Source organism: Euprymna scolopes, chromosome 40 (assembly GCF_053919585.1).
Source record: "Euprymna scolopes isolate OS-2025 chromosome 40, ASM5391958v1, whole genome shotgun sequence".
In the NCBI taxonomy this organism is placed as follows: domain Eukaryota; kingdom Metazoa; phylum Mollusca; class Cephalopoda; order Sepiida; family Sepiolidae; genus Euprymna; species Euprymna scolopes.
Window position 1 is genome coordinate 17,526,216 of NC_136521.1, and position 19,390 is coordinate 17,545,605.

Below are 19,390 nucleotides of genomic sequence, written 5' to 3' on the forward strand. Positions count from 1 at the left end.
TTTAAAATTTTATTTTAGGCTTTGTATCTAACATAATCAATATAAAGCTATCAATTTTCTAGATCGATAAATTCGATCAATTGATTTGTGTTCATATTTTAAAGAAATTTAAGATTAATATTTAAATTAGCTACGCAAAGCATTGCGATAAGAAAATACGAATAAAAAGATAAAATAGTCCCTCTTATTTCGATCAGTTTAAAATTTGACTAAAAATTTTTGCATTTTCGTTGCGGTGACTTTTGAATAGATGTATTTTTAATTATTTTTTTAAAGAAATTATCGTTATTTTGGGAGTGGATACCGTGGAGAGCAACATATTGGTTTATAGCAAACAGGGATAAATACGAGCGACTTGATTATGAAAATGTTTCCCAAGATGTTTTCAGATATATATTCTCATGAATAAATATTGGAATAATAAAAAAGGTTTTGGCAGAGGAAAGAAAGATATTTTAAGACAGACAGGAAGGCATATATAGATGGGGACAACTTAATGTAGGAAAAACGTAGTTTTAGTTTTTTATGGGGAGTTGCGGTAGTTTCTCTGACACGAACATATTCGGCTGTGTGGGTGTTCTTTAAAAAAATCTGTCTGCGTCTGCAATATCTGTCTGTTTCGTGTAAGGAGTTTTGGGGGAGATTTTTTTTTTTTTTTTTTTTTGTCCATCTTAGATGATGGTGCAACACAAAAAGCCGGGTTGAGTGTCTTTCACTTTGGTTTGCTTTCCAATGAGTGGGGTTGACTCGACCCGCGGCTGCTTTTTGGTTTGCTTCTCTACGACCGGAATCGGAGGCTCCACAGCCGTCTTCTCTGCGATGCTGTCAACAGGCATTTTTTCAACAACAGGCTGCAAAAAAAAATTATTAGATAAAAGTAAAGAATAGTTAATACTCGAGAATGTGTACGCAAAAAGGAAAAAAAAACACAAAATGTATATAAAACGCACTAGAATTAAATTCTCAATCTAAACCGCATAGTTTTAAAGTATCGTAACGACTTATAACAATATGTTACAAAACAGAATAGAATCAATTCAGAAGTTGAGGACAGGCAAACATAATTCATATAAAACGTATTAGAATGAAAAAGTTAAAATTACAGAATAGTTAACATTTGTGAACACGTAAACAAAAGACAACAGCAAGTAATTTATATAAAACGCATTAGAATTGAATTCAAACCACATAGTTTTAAATTGTGTAAACAACTTGTAAGTTTTTTTTATTCTATTTTAATTTACAGAATAGCTAACATTCAAGTCTATACAAACTTGTAAACAAATAAAAACACACATAATTTATATAAAACGCATTAGAATAAAATGTTTTATCGAATCCCCATAGTTTTAAAGTGTGGAAACGAGTTGTAAGGGTACTTTTATTTTAAAATTACAAAATAGAACTGCTTTAAAACTCGTAAACAAGCTAAGTGATCGATTATAGTCGAGGGCGACCCGAATACTCCCTTTTCATTAGTTGCTACATCTGGATGTAGGGAATGGCGACACTCCATTTTAACTTTACGTTGATCCTCCATTAATAATTCTGACAAACAAAGATAAATGCATTATTTACACATACAAAGAAAGAAAAATGCATTATTTACACATAACACACTAGAATAGAAAACATTATTTACACATACAAAGAAAGAAAAATGCATTATTTACACATAACACACTAGAATAGAAAACGTTAAAATTACAGAATAGATAACACTTGAGAATTCGTAAAAAAATATAAAACGCATAATTTATATAAAAGGCACTAGAATTAACTTTCTTACTGAATCCGCATAGTTTTGACGCATAGAAACGATTAGAAAGGGAACTTAAGCTGTAAAGTACAGAATAATTAATACTCGAGAACTTATAAACTAAACAAAATGGTGAAAACCGTGTTAAACCTTTTGTTTTGCGTGATTTCTTAAGTGTATACGGCATAATCACGTTGACATACTGGTTCTCGTCAGATCACCGAAGTTAAGCAACGTTGAGCGTGGCTAATACCAGATGGGTGACCATTTGGGAATTCTAGGCGCTGTATGTGCTCTCCGGTTATCTCGGCATTGTTTCCAGTCGTCTTGTACCTCAACTTGACACTGGTATGCAACAATGTTGACTCAGGAGAGGACTGGTTGGAGATTGCGCAACTCTGGACACTCAAATTTCACGCGCAGGCACCCTTACAGTGGGTATCCATAGTCTGTCAAGACTGAAGGAAGCCTTGAACTATACTGTACTTTCATTACCAATAAACGTATATTAAGATGCCAAGAAATTAAAAATAGCTGACATTTTTTAGTTCAAAATATGATTGTAAAAATCGGGAGATTTTTGCCATAACATCTGTAAGTGCACTCATACTTTTCAAAATCATGTCTAATTCAAAATAAGATGTAGCAGAGACAGGAACAAGTAAGGCAGAAATACCAAACCCACAAGACTTTCATTTTATCTTTTTTTTTTTCAACGGGTGACATGGGTTCTTATATAAACTTTTTGGTTGGAGTAAGAAGACTTTTGAACAGCCTTTTTTTTGGGGGGGTTACAAAACTGTAAGTGTACTCGTTTTTTTTCCTTATAAGAACTTGGGAAATTGACGTTTAATCTGGATACTAATTATATAATAAATGCTCTTTTACATATTAGAATAAACAAATAAAATAAAAATATATCAAATTTGATGTATCTCTCTATATGTAAAAGTAACCTTGTCTGCGTGTGCATGTCTACTGAACGGTCTCTACCAAATTCCTCAGTTAACTCTTGAACTACAGACTTGATATATCGGCTATTCGAACCTGTGGAACTATTCTATTTAGGTTTAGCTGCTAAGGGGACAGAACTGTAAAATTGGAACCTAGTAGGCGTTAGTCGAACTTGTGTGTATCCTTTAGGTATGTATACGTTTAAGTCGGTTGGCTCAGATGATAGCGAATAACGCTTTAGAGCGAAATGTTTTGGTTTCGATTTTAGCTGATAGCACGCAAGTTATTTTTTCTAATTGTTGAATGCATTACTCACTGGAAAGATGGTGGGATCCTTCTACCGCTCCAGAAGATATCTCACTACTGATGCAATTCTCTATCTATATAAAAGTCAAGTACGTCCAAAGATAGAATACTGTTGCCATATCTGGGCAGGAGCTGCTAAAAACAGCCTATCCTGCCTTGACAGAGTACAAAATAGACTTCGTGGCTTAGCGGGGGATGCCCTTTTCTCTACCCTGCAACCTTTCTCCCACAGAAGAGACGTTGCGAGCCTATCCTTGTTTTATCGTTATTTCCATGGCAGGTGCTCGTCTGAACTCCAATCTCTGGTACCCCCTCGCCAATCTTTCACGAAAAACACCCGTCTAGCTGAATCCACTGTGAAAAATTTCCCCCACTCTTTATCTGTGCCTAAATCAAAACGTGGATTCCATGAACAAAGCTTCATTCTTAGAAATGCACGCCTGTGGAACTCTGTTCCGTCTGCCTGTTTCCCACCTGACTACAACCTGGATGTCTTCAAGTCCAACGTTAACAAATTCCTAATGAACCGCCCCCTTAAGTAAACACTTCATCAAATCTCCACACTAACGTAATGTACTTGCAATAACCCTTATCCCTGAGTGGCTTCCGGGCCTTGATAAGTGGTGATCACTGTGTAAGAAAATATATATATATATATATTGTGTACAGAGAATTGTCTCTATGATAAATAAATAATGTGTATGAATTTAAATATCATATTTAAGCATATTTTACGGCCGTAAATATACAATGTTAATATACCTGCTGTTTCTTTTTTTTAACTATGTTAGCAGAGTTACTATATTTCATTATTCGTGTGAATTGAGCATTGAAAAATGCTACATTAATTGAAGTTATGGTAATTTCGACTTTCGATAGATACTCAATATCCATTAATAACCGTATAATTCTTTCAAGAAATGAATGTGATAAGAACGTTTATGGCATAGGGTTCCATGTAGAATTCAAATTAGGTAAAAGCATTTGTTAACAGTTTCTTAAGCTGCATAAGGGAACTGCATCAAGGGATTTCATAAGGAACTATTTTACTGAGTTACTTTTTTAAAGGCTAAAAAAACACTCGAGAATAATAAAAGTTAATGAGACTAATAGATTGACAGATGAATGATAGTGAATATTACGAGTTGATTAGCAAGTAAAGTTGCGAAATTCTTAGGTTAAATGGAGGATCAAAGTTAGAAATAGCCCAAACAGTTCACCTAATTTTAGATAAAAAAAGGTAAAATGTTTCCTATTTGCATAAAATATCCCAACATTCCATGTAACGTGTGTCACTTTGATCGGGATTTAATGATTAAAGTAAGGCAGGTTTACCAGTGGAGCTGATATGATGTTGAACAACTCGAAACACGTGATGAAGAAACCACATAAATATTGACTCACCTTGAAGTGGATTTAAGATTATTTTTTTAATCTTTACTAAACTAGTACTACCATTTCTGCCACAAATACTACTGCTACAAATGCTACTACTACTACTACTATTACTACTACTGTTACGTTGTGTGTGTAAATGAATATGTTCCATAAAGGCGTACATGTTGAATAGTTGGGTTTTATATTCTATCTGTATATTCATATACGTATAAATGTATGTATGTATATACGTCGTATCATTTAGTTGATCGTCTAGTGTGTATATTTTAACATTTATGCAACAGTTCTAGCAGGAAACGATTGACGTGGACGTATCGAAACAGTTGTAGACAAACAGTTCTTTTTAACAGATGTAAATGACACAACACATACCTGAATTATTTACGAACATTTATTTTCATGATTTCAGCTGATATCTTCAAAGATTACACGTTTTTACATCTTGGCTGCCTGAGAGAACGCCGCTCCCCACATCATGGTGACCAACTACCCTCTTGAGTCAGCTGTTCTCTCTGATGTCCAGCCAAAGACTGACTAGAATCTCCTCAAATCTACATCTCATTACGTGTCTCAGACCAACAGCTGATGTAACCTCAATCTAGTTATTTGTTTATGCAAACCAAAATCATGTTTACATCTATTTTCTATTTTCACATTCCTTTTATAGCGATATTATTATTTCAGCTGTCAATCTCTTTTTCCCAATCTAATTGTTTATTTTTCTAATCATAATAATCGATCCAGCGACCCGTCGTTACTCGAATCAATTAATAATAATAATAATAATGATAATAATAACGTTTTGACCCTTGGCTTTGCTTGCCACAGTTAACACAAATACTACGCTATGATAACAGCCGAAAGGGTCACAACATTACATTACTACTACTACTACAACTACTACTACTACTACTACTCCTACTACTACCTCTGTCTTAATCTTCGACTCAAGCTTTATCAATTACAACACAATAACATAAACACAGTAAAACAAATAAATTGAAACAAAATTAATTAATTAATTAAAACAAAAATAATTAAAAACAAAACACCAAAAAATGGATAAAAGAAAACAAAAGGAAAAAGATTGAAAGTGACTGAAATGTCAAAAACAGACCCACATGCGCATGCCTAAAAAGTAATATATATATATATATATATATATATATATATATATACGAGTGCACATATATGCATATGTATACTAGCAGGTCTACCCAGTGTAACCCGTGAATATATAAAAAGAAAAAGATGTGGTTAAAACGTGTGCGTTACATTCTTTTATTCTGCCTGTTCTACAAGTATTTTAGTGGTGAATGCAATCACTTGTGCCCCCACGACGTGAGCACCTTCGACAAACCCGACAGGCTGCTAAATCCCACCCCCACACTGTAGAGATCCCTAGATGTAAAAGATCTTTCTACTCCAATAGTTTCTTCCCCAGAACCGCTAGATTTTGGAATTCCATTCCAGGTCCCTGCTTCCCCAACAGTACTGACGTGCAGAAGTTCAAATGTAACGTGAACCGACATCTTGCTGCCCAAATCCCTACATAGTACCCCAATAGTTGTTGCCCCTGATAGTAGCCCCTACACCAAAGTGGCAATTTGCCTTGTTTGGGGTGAAAATGTAATAAAAAAATTTTTTTTTAAACTCCTTCCTCTCCGCCCATTTCAATCCCTTTCCTCTTTCGCTGTTTCATACCTTCCTTATTTTTCTACATCCCTCCCCGTCTGTCACTTTCGCCTAGCCTATTCCTTTTGCTTGTTTTCATATATTCAAAATGAAAATAATATAAGTCATTCAACTGAGGTTTTAGTTTTTAAGTTATTACCCCCCGGGCAACACTGAGTTTGTTTCCCGCTCACTTTCTTAAAAAATGTCATTTATATTCGTTTTAATTTATTCATTAGCAACGTCAAGTTTGTTATCTTCTACCCTCACCCCTTAATAATATAATGAAACATACATTTATTTTAGTGTGTTTCAGGACAATTCTAAGTTTATTGTCTTCTCCTTCTCCATCAAGCATACACCAAATTTAAATGTACTAATGTATTATTGTACACACCTGCTCTATCTAGAATATAGAAACTTAACTCCTGAGCAACGCAGAGTACGTTTTTCTGGTGTACAATCATATAACAAAATATAGTGAAATATTTTCCGGTCAACGATTAAAATTACTTGCCTCATGTAGGCTTGCTTTATCTGTAAGATTGATGACTGCCGGGCATCTCCGAGTAAAAACAACTTCACTATTTATGATATTGGGCACGTTGGATTAACTTTTACAACTTAACAAATATCATACTGTATAATGGTTATTATGGTTCATAGACAACACCGAGTTAACAGAAAACAGAGGAGTTCTTTCTCCAGGGCAACGCTGAGTTTAACACACACACCTGCTCTATTTAAGATGTTGAACTATTTTCGATTACTATATACCACTTACAAAATATAATCTTAAATTTACTGCTCCTGTTTAGAGCGTTCTGAAACAACAAGTATGCCTCTAGAGCATTACTAAAACTACCCGTTCAGAGTTACTTTCCACTTCTCCCTAATCCAATGAGAAGCTTAAAAACGTTAAATAAGTTTAAAAGAAAATGCTGACTGGAAGTAATACATAGAAATTACAGGGTTTTTTTTTGTTTTGTTTTTTCTTGCCCCGATGATTAGTTCGAATTTAAAATAAAACAAATGTAATGTATTGTTTATTTTTAGACACGTTTCATGCTTCATGCAATTGTTTTAACAAAACAAAATATAATCCTTGTTGTTGGATAGCATTTGGTACACAAATAATATTTTACCGTCGGCATTATTCCGTTAATTACATGAAATGATTAATCATTAAAAACATAACATGATGTCATATGCATATCAACATATTGCCACTATTTCGTCTTTTTTGTTCAATAAGTTTCTGTTTTCTTCGAACAATATTATCACAAATTATTATCAACTTTTCCGGATAAAACATTCTTTGAGGATGATGTCAACTGTCACTGATGTCAAAAAAATTCTTTGAAGATATGTGTCAACGGTCACTGATGTCAAAATACGATTATATCCATCCATTAATAATGTTTTTAATACTGTTCTATTGTACAGAACAGTTTTTAGGTGTTCAGAAATAGATTTTTTAATCCGTATATATTTATTATTCAAATAATTTAGCAATGAAGTTTATGAATTTTTTAAAGAATTATTCTGTCGGTATGGATCGATATCAAATCATGCACCTGTGTTGTACGATTAAAACACTAAAAATGACGAAAATGAGTAGAAACAATAAAATTAAAATAATTATTTATAATATAAGACCGATAAAAAGTGTATCTTTTATTTTAATGGTCAAAAATCTTTAAAAAGAGATTGAGAAAATGACTTATAAATTTTAATTTGATGGTGATATTATAATACATGTATCAGTGTTTGAATGTATTTGCAATTTTGTCCAGGACTAGAAATTTTGAGAAACCCTGCAATGAGACAGAATTCAGATAATTTAGTGTAATTAAAAAATATACATATTTATACGTTTTGAAGGGAATTTTTTCGGTGTGGAGGAATATCAAATCATAGTAAACAAGGTGGGAAAATTAACATTGCAATATTCACCTCTGATATACGATTGAAATAAAGAAAACGGATTAATTTTATGTATTAAAAATGCTTTTAAAAGTTTTAAGAAAACGTTTATATTTATTTTATTTGCGGCCACAATTTTATAATGCATATATCAATGTTTGAATGCAATTGTGGTTATGTTTATACGCCTGTTAGGATGTTCGATTTGAGAAAGCTGGCATAAATGAGTTATATGATTAATTTAGTATAGTTATGTGAATTGCTTATTTGTGAATTTGAAAACATTTTTTCGGTGCTTGATCGGAAATTTAATATAACAAAATTCACATATGTTAGACGATCTAATTTCTAAAAGTGTATCCAAATTTTATATGTTAACCATATTTTAATTTTTAAAACGTTTTCATAAATTTTAAATGTGCCCGTCATATTATTATACATGGATCAGTTTTTTAATTAATTTTCCGCGTAGCCTATGTACACACCTTCATCTTTAAAATGTTCGCACATGACAAGAAAGTCTGAGATCGTTTCTACAGATTTATCTCAAGATCTAAAAATGAAAATTACACAAAAACTTATTATTAAGTATTAAGTACTTACCTGTTACGTTAAAAAAGACCATAAATCAAACCTTACATAAATTCATCCAGTATTTTTTAACAGGTTAATCGAGAATGTCATTCATAACGGGGGGGCTTTGTTGGTTCTTTCTTTGTTTGAATAAAATTTTGAGTTATTTAAAAAGCCGAAAATGGCTACCGACAGCTTCCACCGATGAAATTTGTATTTTATTTTATTCAAACAAAAATACTGGATGAATTTCCATAATTTTAGATGCGTTGTCTTTTTTTTTAACCAAACAGGTAAGTATAAAATAAAATTTTTAAGTTGTTTTCTTTATTTTCTTTTTGCGGTCAATATTCATTATAGGGAATAATCTAAAAAAAATCACCAAGCTTAGAAATGTGGCAAGAACAAATTTCAAATCTGGATTAAGCAGTTCGAAAAATGAATATTTATTGTGATTATATTATTAATTGTTATAAAATGTTTAAAAATGAAAAAGAATCAAAATGTTTTAAAAAGTTTTATGCATTTTTTAAATGTTTTTAAAAGATTTATGCATTTTTAAAATGTTTGTAAAAGATTTATGCATTTTTCCGGGAATGGTCATATTACGCCATATATATCAATGTTTGTATACATTTTATCATCTTTGTAATTTTGGTGTAGGAGTTAAAAGGCTTGAGAAAAGGGGAATAAACAGATAATTCAACTAATTTAGTATAATCAAATAAATTTCTTGTTTATACAATTCGAAAGAACTTTTTTTTCGGTGCGGAGAGTTATCGAATCTGAGTTTAAGAGGTCGGAAAACTAAATAAGCGTAAGTATATTTTCATCAGAAAACGTTAAAGGCGAAATGTTCACATGATTAAGATTGTATATTTTTGCATTTTGAGAGGACATTTTTTCGGTGCGGAAACTTATCACGGTTTAGTAAAACATTCCAAGATTCACTTGTATCATACGATAGAAGTTACATAGGTGTGTAAATTTAATTATTTTAACGTATTCATGTGGGAGTCAAAAACTTGAAGAATGTGGCATAAATTTTACTAATTTAGTATATTTAAATACATATATATATATATATATATATATATATATATATATATATATATATATATATATATATATATATATATATATATATATGTCTTGCTTGTAAATTTTAAAAGAACTTTTTTTCAGTGCGAAGAGATATCAAATCTGTGTAAAAGATATCGGAAAATTAACATTAAACTCATTACCTTTATAAATGTTCATATTAAAATAAAATGTACATGTTCAAAACGTTTAAATGGTTGCGGGTTTTTTAAATTAAGAAAATTGTTTTATACATTTTCATCTAAAAACGGTATCGATGAACAATAATTCGTGTGTATATAATAATCAGTGTGTATACTTATGAATTTTGAAAGCACTTTTTTTTCAATGCGGAGAGATATCGAATCTGGATAAAAAGGGATATGGAAAATAACATTGTAATGTTCACTAGTGATATACAATTAAAACGCAGGACATTTTATGTTATTTTTTTAATTAAGACAAAAGATTTTATACACTTTTCTCAGAAAACGGTGTAGACGATATTTAAATATTTAGAAATTTTGAAAAAGACTTGTCAAGGGGTATCAAGTTTGAGTAAATGCGATATAAAACCATTACAACATTCACCTGTGCTATACAGTCGTTTTTTTTTTTAATGTTAGAAGGTTTGTGAAAAATAAAAAAAAAAGTTTTCATACATGTTTCTATGATAGCCATTTATCATGGCCATTTCATAAGTTTATCAATGTTTGAATTCCTTGTAAAGCCTACATACATGTTTTATCTTTGAAATATTCATGCAAGATTAGTAAATTTGAAAAAACCAGCATAGACATACCATTCAGCATGCATCTTTAAGACTTTCTGAAAGAACTTTTTTTTCGGTGCGGAAAGATATCAAATCATTCACATGTGTTAGACAATCAAAATAAAAAAGTGTATAAATTTTAAAATATTAAAAAAAAAAGTTTAAAAGATTAAGAAAAATACCATTCGCCATTTTGTTCGTTATTAGTAACGCATAACATTCGAGATGCAGAAAAGAAAACTGTATTCACTTCATGCCCCAATTACCTTTCCTAAAAGTTCAAAGCGATCTAATATGACTACCTCGAAATCGTCTTCCAATTCATTTAGATCGACACTCATCACCTCCTGTGTGACGGCTAAGTCAGCGACATGATCCGTCGCCGCGACTAACTCCTTCTCACAGTCGACGACATCTTGTTCGATCACTTCCGGTTCCTTTGCAGTGGGAACTTCCGTTTTTTCTGCCTTTTCCACTGTCTCATCTGGAGATTTCGAGGCGTTTTCGACCGTTTTTTCCTGGATTTCGATTTGATCCTCAATTTTCTAAACACAGACGCATTAGGAACCATTATGATGATTATTATTATTATTATTTCTGTTATTTAATTTTTTTGTTGCTTCGTGCGATCATTCTTCCATGAAAAAGATTTTTTTCGTGTACCAATTTTCGGTGTAAATACTCCAATAGTTACCAAATCTTTTACATTTTTACATTTCTAAAGGGAGTCAGGTATGAAACATATTCCCAGTTTGAGCATGGGTTTCTTGTTTATCCACAACGTTTTAGTTTTATAATTAAATTAACTTAGAAGAAAATATTCATCGTGACGTTTACACTAACAACGATACTTATACGTGAATATCTTGTTTCTGATGCCGTTCGCTTGAATAATACTTAATTACTACGCTTTGTACTTTAAACAAAGCTGAATATATTTATATATATGAAAAAAGAAAATACAAAAATTTATTTAGATATTCATCAACGTTTCGTCTTTATTTTAAGATTTTCTCAAGATGATTAATTCGAAAAATAACACACGAATACAATATTTGAACAAATTTTGTGCGTTTGTGACGTTAAAAATATATATCTTTTTTTGTGTTGTTTTGTTCAAGCGAAACATAGTTGTTAGAATTTTTTTAATGTGGTGCGATTATAATGTGAAAAATTTTTTTCTCTTGAACGAACCAAAGCCGTTAGAATAAAAAATGAATCATTATTTATATGCACGTTACAAAAGCACCAAATATTTTCAAATATTGTATTTGTGTGGGATTTATTCAAAGCAATAATTTGGAGAAAGCCATAGTGGAATTGTTTAACACAGGCGAGTAACAAATATGGCGGCATCCGTAAAGTAATCGCATAATAATTGACGTTCAGATGTAAAACATCCTTACACAAAATTATTGGAATGCAAAGATATTCTACATTACTGTTGAGGTATTCACTAAAAAAATCGGCACATTTTTTTTAAATACGCTTTTTCATTTTTTTCATGGATGATTGATTGTACTGAAGTATTTTATTTTTTATTTTTTTAGAAACAAATTAAAAAAAGAAAAATGAAAACTTTGAAATAAAAACACGTATTAATTTAATAATAATCCTTGTATTATTCTATTTCCAAGGACGGTGAGAAACTGAAGTTCATAAATTAAAATTATCAACAGCATTAAATATTTCGACTTTTGATTACAAAAAAATCTACAATCAGTAGTTTTCCTTTTGACGAATCACAGTACAAGAAATAGTCAGTCCCAACAGATTTCATGATATAAAAACATAGGATTATTGCATTTAACATGAGAATGGATGCTCAGTCATTATTAATACTGAGAGCTATATAATGCTTAAGAAATTATAAGTAATCTTGGAAGGACGAACAAATTTGAGTTGGGGTAAGTCTTAGAGAGACAGCAAGATGTTGTAAGGTATTAATGGAAATGGATAATAAAGAAGTGTGCCCAGGGTTGCTTATTACTTAATGGAGCTTACCTGACAAATATTCATATGTAGGGTTATCTTAAAGATAATGCCTACCTTCATTATTTATGAACTCATAAAGGCAATCACAACTCAAATGGTGATACCACCAATAGAAGAGTGTGCAGAGTTTTTGACAATTCTAAACGTCGTATAGACAAGTATAGTTGCAAACGAAAACTTTCATTCATGGCGGAAGCTATGTGAACGCATCAGGAATAGGCTGAAGTTTATTTTTACCAAACATGGTTAGATTGAAATTTATTTCTACCAAAAATGGTTGGACTGAAGTTTATTTCTTTCAAATATGACTGCAACGAACTTTATTTCTATTAAAATGGTTGGATTGAAGTTTATTTCTTTCAAATATGACTGCAATGAACTTTATTTCTATTAAAATGGTTGGATTGAAATTTATGTGCTTTACAATTATTGGATTGAAGTTTATTTCTACCAAAAATGGTTGGATTAGAGTTTATTTATAGTAACCATGGTTGGATTAGAAATTTATTTCTACCAAAATGGTTCGATTGAAATGTATTTCTGCCAAAAATGGTTGAATTGGATATCAGAAAAGATTAATTTTATTAACGATGCTTGTCCATTCAACCGATTGTCGAAGTGTGGCTGTAGAACGTTTTATGCTGAGATGCCTTGGTCTTATTTTCTTGCGAAGGCAAAGTTAAACATATGATTTTTTATATGCGGAAAAACTAACTCTCCAAAAAGGGAAACTCTGGATTGGGAGACAAACTTAATATTTGCTTAAGTGTAGAAAAGCCAAAACGTCAACATTGTCCTATTTACTTGCCTTCCACTGAGGACAAATTCAAACACGAACTTGGTTAAATATGTGGAGAAAATTCAGCTTTAAGGGGACGTCTCCTACTGAGATGCATTGTCTTTCCACGAGGGCCAAGTTAGTAACAAAATATGAAGAAAATCCAGCTCAACAATTGAAGAGCATTGCATTGAAAAAAATAAAATTTGCCTCAGTCTAGAAGGACTCATTCACTGACTGATCACAGAACAGATTAAATGCATAATCAGAAAAGATACTACACTTTACTCCTAGCCAAAAGTCCAAAAGTCCTATTTACTTGCCTCTCTACACAATTACTGATAGACACAATTTCAGTTTTTACATGAAAAGTGAATTTTGAATTGTACCCAAAATAAATACTGCCTAAGTCTAGGAGGGCTCCTTGAATAATCGAGGGCAGAATAGACTAAGGCATCAAAACAGAGACTACACTTTGTTTCTGGCCAAAAAGCCAAGGAAATTTTACTTTTTACTTCATATTATTACAAGCCTGGGTTCCCGGCGTTGCCCGGGTGTTTGGACGTGTAAGTTGAGCAGAAAAAAAAGGGTAGTAGGCAGGCAGGCTCGAACCCGTGTCGGGGCGGCGGAAAAGAAAGTAAAAGGAAATCTGACGTTTTAGCCGATGTCTCCATAACGCGACTGGAAGTCAAAAGCGTTAAAATTAACCGAAGGCAATCCAACGGTAACGATTACTTGCTAAAAAGTCGACAAAAAATCGACCCCTCCTTGTACAAAACGGCCGAGTTTAGGGTGAAGGAATTAATGGGGGGATTTTGCCAATTTTTCGATATTTGTTGTCCGAGACATCCAGTTGCAAAATGATACCGATCTTATCAGGGTCCTTTGCCTCTGTCGAAAATTGTTGCGACACATACGAGCATACATACATATATACATTTAAACAGACAGATGAGATTTATATTTTAGATAATAGCATTATTATTCTAGAGAAAAGTCAGATTGTTTTCGTTTTATTTGGGGTGAAATGATAATTTTCAAGGTTCGTAATGCAATTACTTAATGACTTCAAGGCATTTCACCAATGTTATGCTTTCGTCGTCCTGGATAATAGAATAATAAGTAAACAATATACAAGGTCCGCTATAAGTAACTATTAATTTGTCCGATGGGTTTATGTTGAAATCATGGCCATCCCTATAACAGGCCTTGCAATCATGCAATTGGGTTCTATTACTGGGGGCGATGTGAATTATCTAAGATATCACAGTTAAAAGCAAAGAAAATTTTCTTGTAAAATTAATTTGATGTTTTTATATGTTTTGCATACCAAATAATGAGAACTACAATGAGTTAATTGGTAATTTTTACAATTATTCACATAAATATATAAATAAATAAAAAGACGTAATTTTGAACAAAGGAAGTCACACGCATATTTTAATCAATTTTGTTTGAATGTGTGAAATTGTTTTTAGAGAATTTGTACTTAATGTAGTCCATGGTTGGCATACATTCAGAATTAAATTTTCTCGGAGCAATGACAGTTTAACAAAAAGCACTGCTTACTGCAGTACGAGACCCGAACGTTAGCCTGTTATAGGAACGCTGATGTTGGAAATAAAATTAAACTGTTAATTAAGGTGGACCCTGCATATGTTATTTAAAAATAACTTTTAAAAATACAAACATAAATGTTTTAAAGTATTAGAAATAACAAATCAATAATATACAAAGTACAATGACAAAACCTATTACATATCCATAAAGGATATTGCTTACCATATCAAGCATATAAGAATGAGGTAATATGATATTATTATTATTATTATTATTATTATTATTATTATTATTATTAAAATAATAATAATAATAATAATAATAATAATAATAATAATAATAATAATAATAATGATAATAATAATTTTGATTTCATTTATCAACGTCTCCCTGAAAAAAGATGGGATTCATTTCCAAAATATTTCTCTCAATCCCGGCTCCAAACCAGGAGCTTCAAAGATCAAGGGTTTTCCTAAGGATGTTGGTGGTACCTACAATAGCAGAGGTCTAAAGGGCGCCTAAAACATCGAGGATTCGTAGTTTTTTCAATTGTCCTTCCAGACGACTTAATACTACTCCTAGCGTACCAACTATGACCGGGATTATTTATGTTTTAACCCTGTGTATACGCATTATTTCCAAGGCCAATGAAGCATGATTGCTCCACTTTTCATTCTTCTTCTCTCTCACATTCCTGTCTCGGTGTACTGAGAAGTCTACATTCTGCCAGTTTTTCTTTTTTGTTTTTTTTTTTTTGTTTTTTTGTTTTTTGAGACTTTGTCAATGACGACCAAATCCGGACGATTATGTTCCAATTCCTGGATCGTTCTGACACTTTTGTCCCACCATGCCTCTACCTTGCCATCTGCACTTGTTCTCACTTCATCAGGCACCTCCTTAAACCACTTTCCAGCACACTTCACCTCAACCTTCTTACAGACCTCCCAATATATTTGGAGTCCCCCACGATCGTGTCTTTTGCTGTACCCTCTCTGGGCCAATCCGCTATCCAATAATTGTGAAGTAAGTGTCCCGAGATTGGGCACTCTAACTTGCAAAAGGTGCCTGGGCAGCCCTGTCGGCATTCCCCAGTAAGGGCGCCTCAAGCAATTAGCAATAAACTAAACCCTCCTCAAATAGAGATGGCAAAGCCTGGGATGATGGATTTCCTAGAACTGCACAGCAACAGCAGCTTCCGCCGCAATAAACATGGACCAGATCATTACAGGAATGCACTAATTTCTAAAATACCCATAGGTGGATAAATAATAATGTTAATATATATATATATATATATATATATATATATATATATATACTAGCATGGGTGCCCGGCGTTGCCCGGTTATTTGGAGGTGTGTGTTGAGCAAAAAAAAAAAAATAGTGGTAGTAGGCAGGCAGGCAGAGAGGCAGGTCGAACTTGTACCGCTAAGGAGGAAAAGAGCGGGAAAAAATCGTGACGTCTTTGTTGTTACGACCATCGCAAAACCGGAAGTGGCGTAGGTTTAAATTAAGGCTAGACAATCGAAAAGAGAGGATGATTTCCGAAAATATCGGCGAAAAAACAACCCCTCCCTGTAGAAAAGTGCCCAGTTGAGGGTGAAGAAATTAATGTTTTTAGCCAATTATTCGGTATTTGTCGTCTTTGTCGAATTTGCAACTACAATCTGTAAAATCGAGCTTCAAAACGATACTGATCTTGTGAAAATCTCTCGTCTCTGTCGAAAGTTTTAGACAGACATGCAAACATACATACATAGATTTATATATTTGTAGCTCAAATTTTTTACCCAAACTGATTAAAAATCTTACCATATCTCTGAATACTCTTTATGTAAAATTTCAAATGTTTAGACCAGAAATTGTCTTTAGTAATTTGGTAGAAACCACAGAGGACAAAAAATGTTTAACTTTGACCCCTATTATGACCCCGTTTTATCGTTTTGGGCTCAAATCAAATTATAAAGTTAGATCCATGTCCAAGGAACCTATATCTAAAATTTCAAGTGTTTCGCCCCAAAATTGGTGGAGGAGTTTGTTAGAGTTCTCAAAGGTCATATCGTTGAACTTTGACCCGTTGACAGCCAAATTTCTGGCCGAAAACGAATTACAAAGATTTTCCCGACTCTTACTACCCTGTATATCAAATTTCGAGTTTGTAAACTGAAAGTTAACGGAGTTATTGTGTAGGGAAATGTACACAGACGACATACAGACAGACAGACACTTTCACTTATATATATATATATATATATATATATATATATATATATATATATATATGGTTGTATAAATTAGTTTCCTAGATGTAAATAAACTGAAACACGTGTGATTATTAAAGAGTGCTCAATGGAGGACAGAGCACGTATATAGTCTGTTTTTTATACAAACATTATTGGCTACATATGTGCAAAAAATATTTCAGTGGAATCTCAATTCAGAGAGACGCAACTCATCATACCGATATATATATATATATATATATATATATATATATATATATATATATATATATATATATATATATATATATATATATATATATATATATATATATATATATATATATATATATATATATATATATATATATATATATATATATATATATATATATATATATATATATATATATATATATATATATATATATATATATATATATATATATATATATATATATATATATATATATATATATATATATATATATATATATATATATATATATATATATATATATATATATATATATATATATATATATATATATATATATATATATATATATATATATATATATATATATATATATATATATATATATATATATATATATATATATATATATAACACCCACTACTTTGCAAGCCACGTAGTTTTCGCCCTTCTTCTGATTTGGAATCTGCCATTGGCCAACATCTAATCAAAAATCCAGCTTGTGCCAATGCCTATAAAATGGATTGTTTCAGAATATTGCACCGGGCTGACTCTCAAGATAATTTAAATATTTTGAAGTCAGTCTCAATTCTTTAACGCAAGCCGTCGCTTTGCCGATAGAAAGAATTCGTTAAACCATTAGACTTGCCCGGAGATATATCTTAATCGTTCTCATACCCATTCCATCTCAATTGTAAATATATTTTAAATTATTAGAGAAGGAGTGAGGGAGGGAGGGAGATAGATAGATAGATAGATAGATAGATAGATATAAGAGAGAGAGGGAGAGAGAGGGAAGGAAGGAGAGTGTTACCTGTTCAACGGGTTCATTGCCTACTTGTTGGTCGGCACCACCATCGACGGCATCTGACGGGACCATCTCGGTGTTAGTCTCCTCTGGAGCGCTGGTCGTCTCCTTCATCGACACAATAGTTTGTTGGCTGGTATTGTCGCCAGCGTCCGCATCTTCGGCCGACTTGACGACCTCTTCTTTCTTGGCAGGAACCTGTTCGACAGGCTCCACCTTTTGTGGAGGTTCTGCAACAGGAGGTTCTGGTTTCTTGTCAATTACAGGGGCGCTTTTCTTCTTTCCAAAGCCGAAAGGCATCTAGACGCACAAAAAAACAAAAACAAAATTATATATATATAAATATATATATATATATATATATATATATTACACAAAAAACAAAATTTCGATATATGTTACAGTATATAAAAAGGTATTTCGCAACAAAAAAAAATATACCGTAAAAAGATATTTTACAGTATTTCGTTTACAGAATATCCGACATAAGTATAACAATCGCCAATCTTTAATCTACTAACTCTTCAGAAACCAAAAGCGTGTTTCGCCAGAAAAAAAGGAGAAACATTTGTTTGTTTTTAGTTAAAAAAAAAAAAAAAAAAAAAAAAAAAAAACTAAATTGATTGCGTTTTCAGTTGAGGAGAGACATAGAAAAAGCAGCCATCTTAATTTATTCATGAAACAAGATCCCTGCTCTTTCTGGTAAACCATAAAAATTACGCATTATATTGTCCAGGCAAAAGCTGTCAGAATAGTTAATAGTTAATATATACTCTGTTGTATTTTATTAACAATCATCAATATATATCGCTGGGATTTGGAACTTATACAATTACGAAAAAAGGTGGTACTGCTTGCCAAATAGAATATTGAAATGCTCATATCATTGGTTCCATGGGACGAAACTACATGAAAATTTGTAGGCTTTTCTAAGATTATAATACTATTCTATACTTAAAATTTTATGGCAATTGGTAAAAAAAACAACCCATATTTTCAAACCAATAAAATATGCCCAAATTTGCCTACATTTGTATATATAGTGTCCTGGCAGGCAAGCTTTAGTTTTGCTGCTTTGGGATGAATTTTTCTTAGAGTTATTTTGCCTGGTTTTCTTCCCTGTGGTCTTGCCAGGCTACTTGTATATATATATATATATATATATATATATATATATATATATATATATAATATCAATAATGAATAAATATGTATTACATTTAAGAGGGGATACCTGAAAGAATGATTCCATGACTACAAAACACATATACTACACTATCCTCTATCCTCCATACAAATGAGGAGATAATACTTATAGGAATGGTTTTGTGATTCAAGATAATAGAACATATACTACAGTACCATTTC

General features: G+C 31.9%; 1 protein-coding gene across 3 annotated transcripts in view; it reads right to left on the reverse strand.

Annotated features, from left to right (window-relative positions):
* Positions 1 to 255: 255 nt before the first annotated feature.
* Positions 256 to 19,390, reverse strand: part of LOC145265394 (uncharacterized) — a 101,849-nt gene continuing 82,714 nt past the window's right edge. Inside the window, exons 3-5 of one of the 3 annotated variants that reach the window (XM_080121211.1) lie at positions 18,029 to 18,322; positions 10,745 to 10,987; positions 256 to 851 (exon numbers count right to left, since the gene is read on the reverse strand). In XM_080121211.1, coding sequence (XP_079977337.1) covers positions 672 to 851; positions 10,745 to 10,987; positions 18,029 to 18,322 — 717 coding nt within the window. In that variant the 3' untranslated portion in view covers positions 256 to 671. Of the gene's footprint in view, positions 852 to 10,708; positions 10,988 to 18,028; positions 18,323 to 19,390 lie in introns of all 3 variants that reach the window. The other 2 variants (XM_080121210.1, XM_080121213.1) reach the window with 2 other exon arrangements.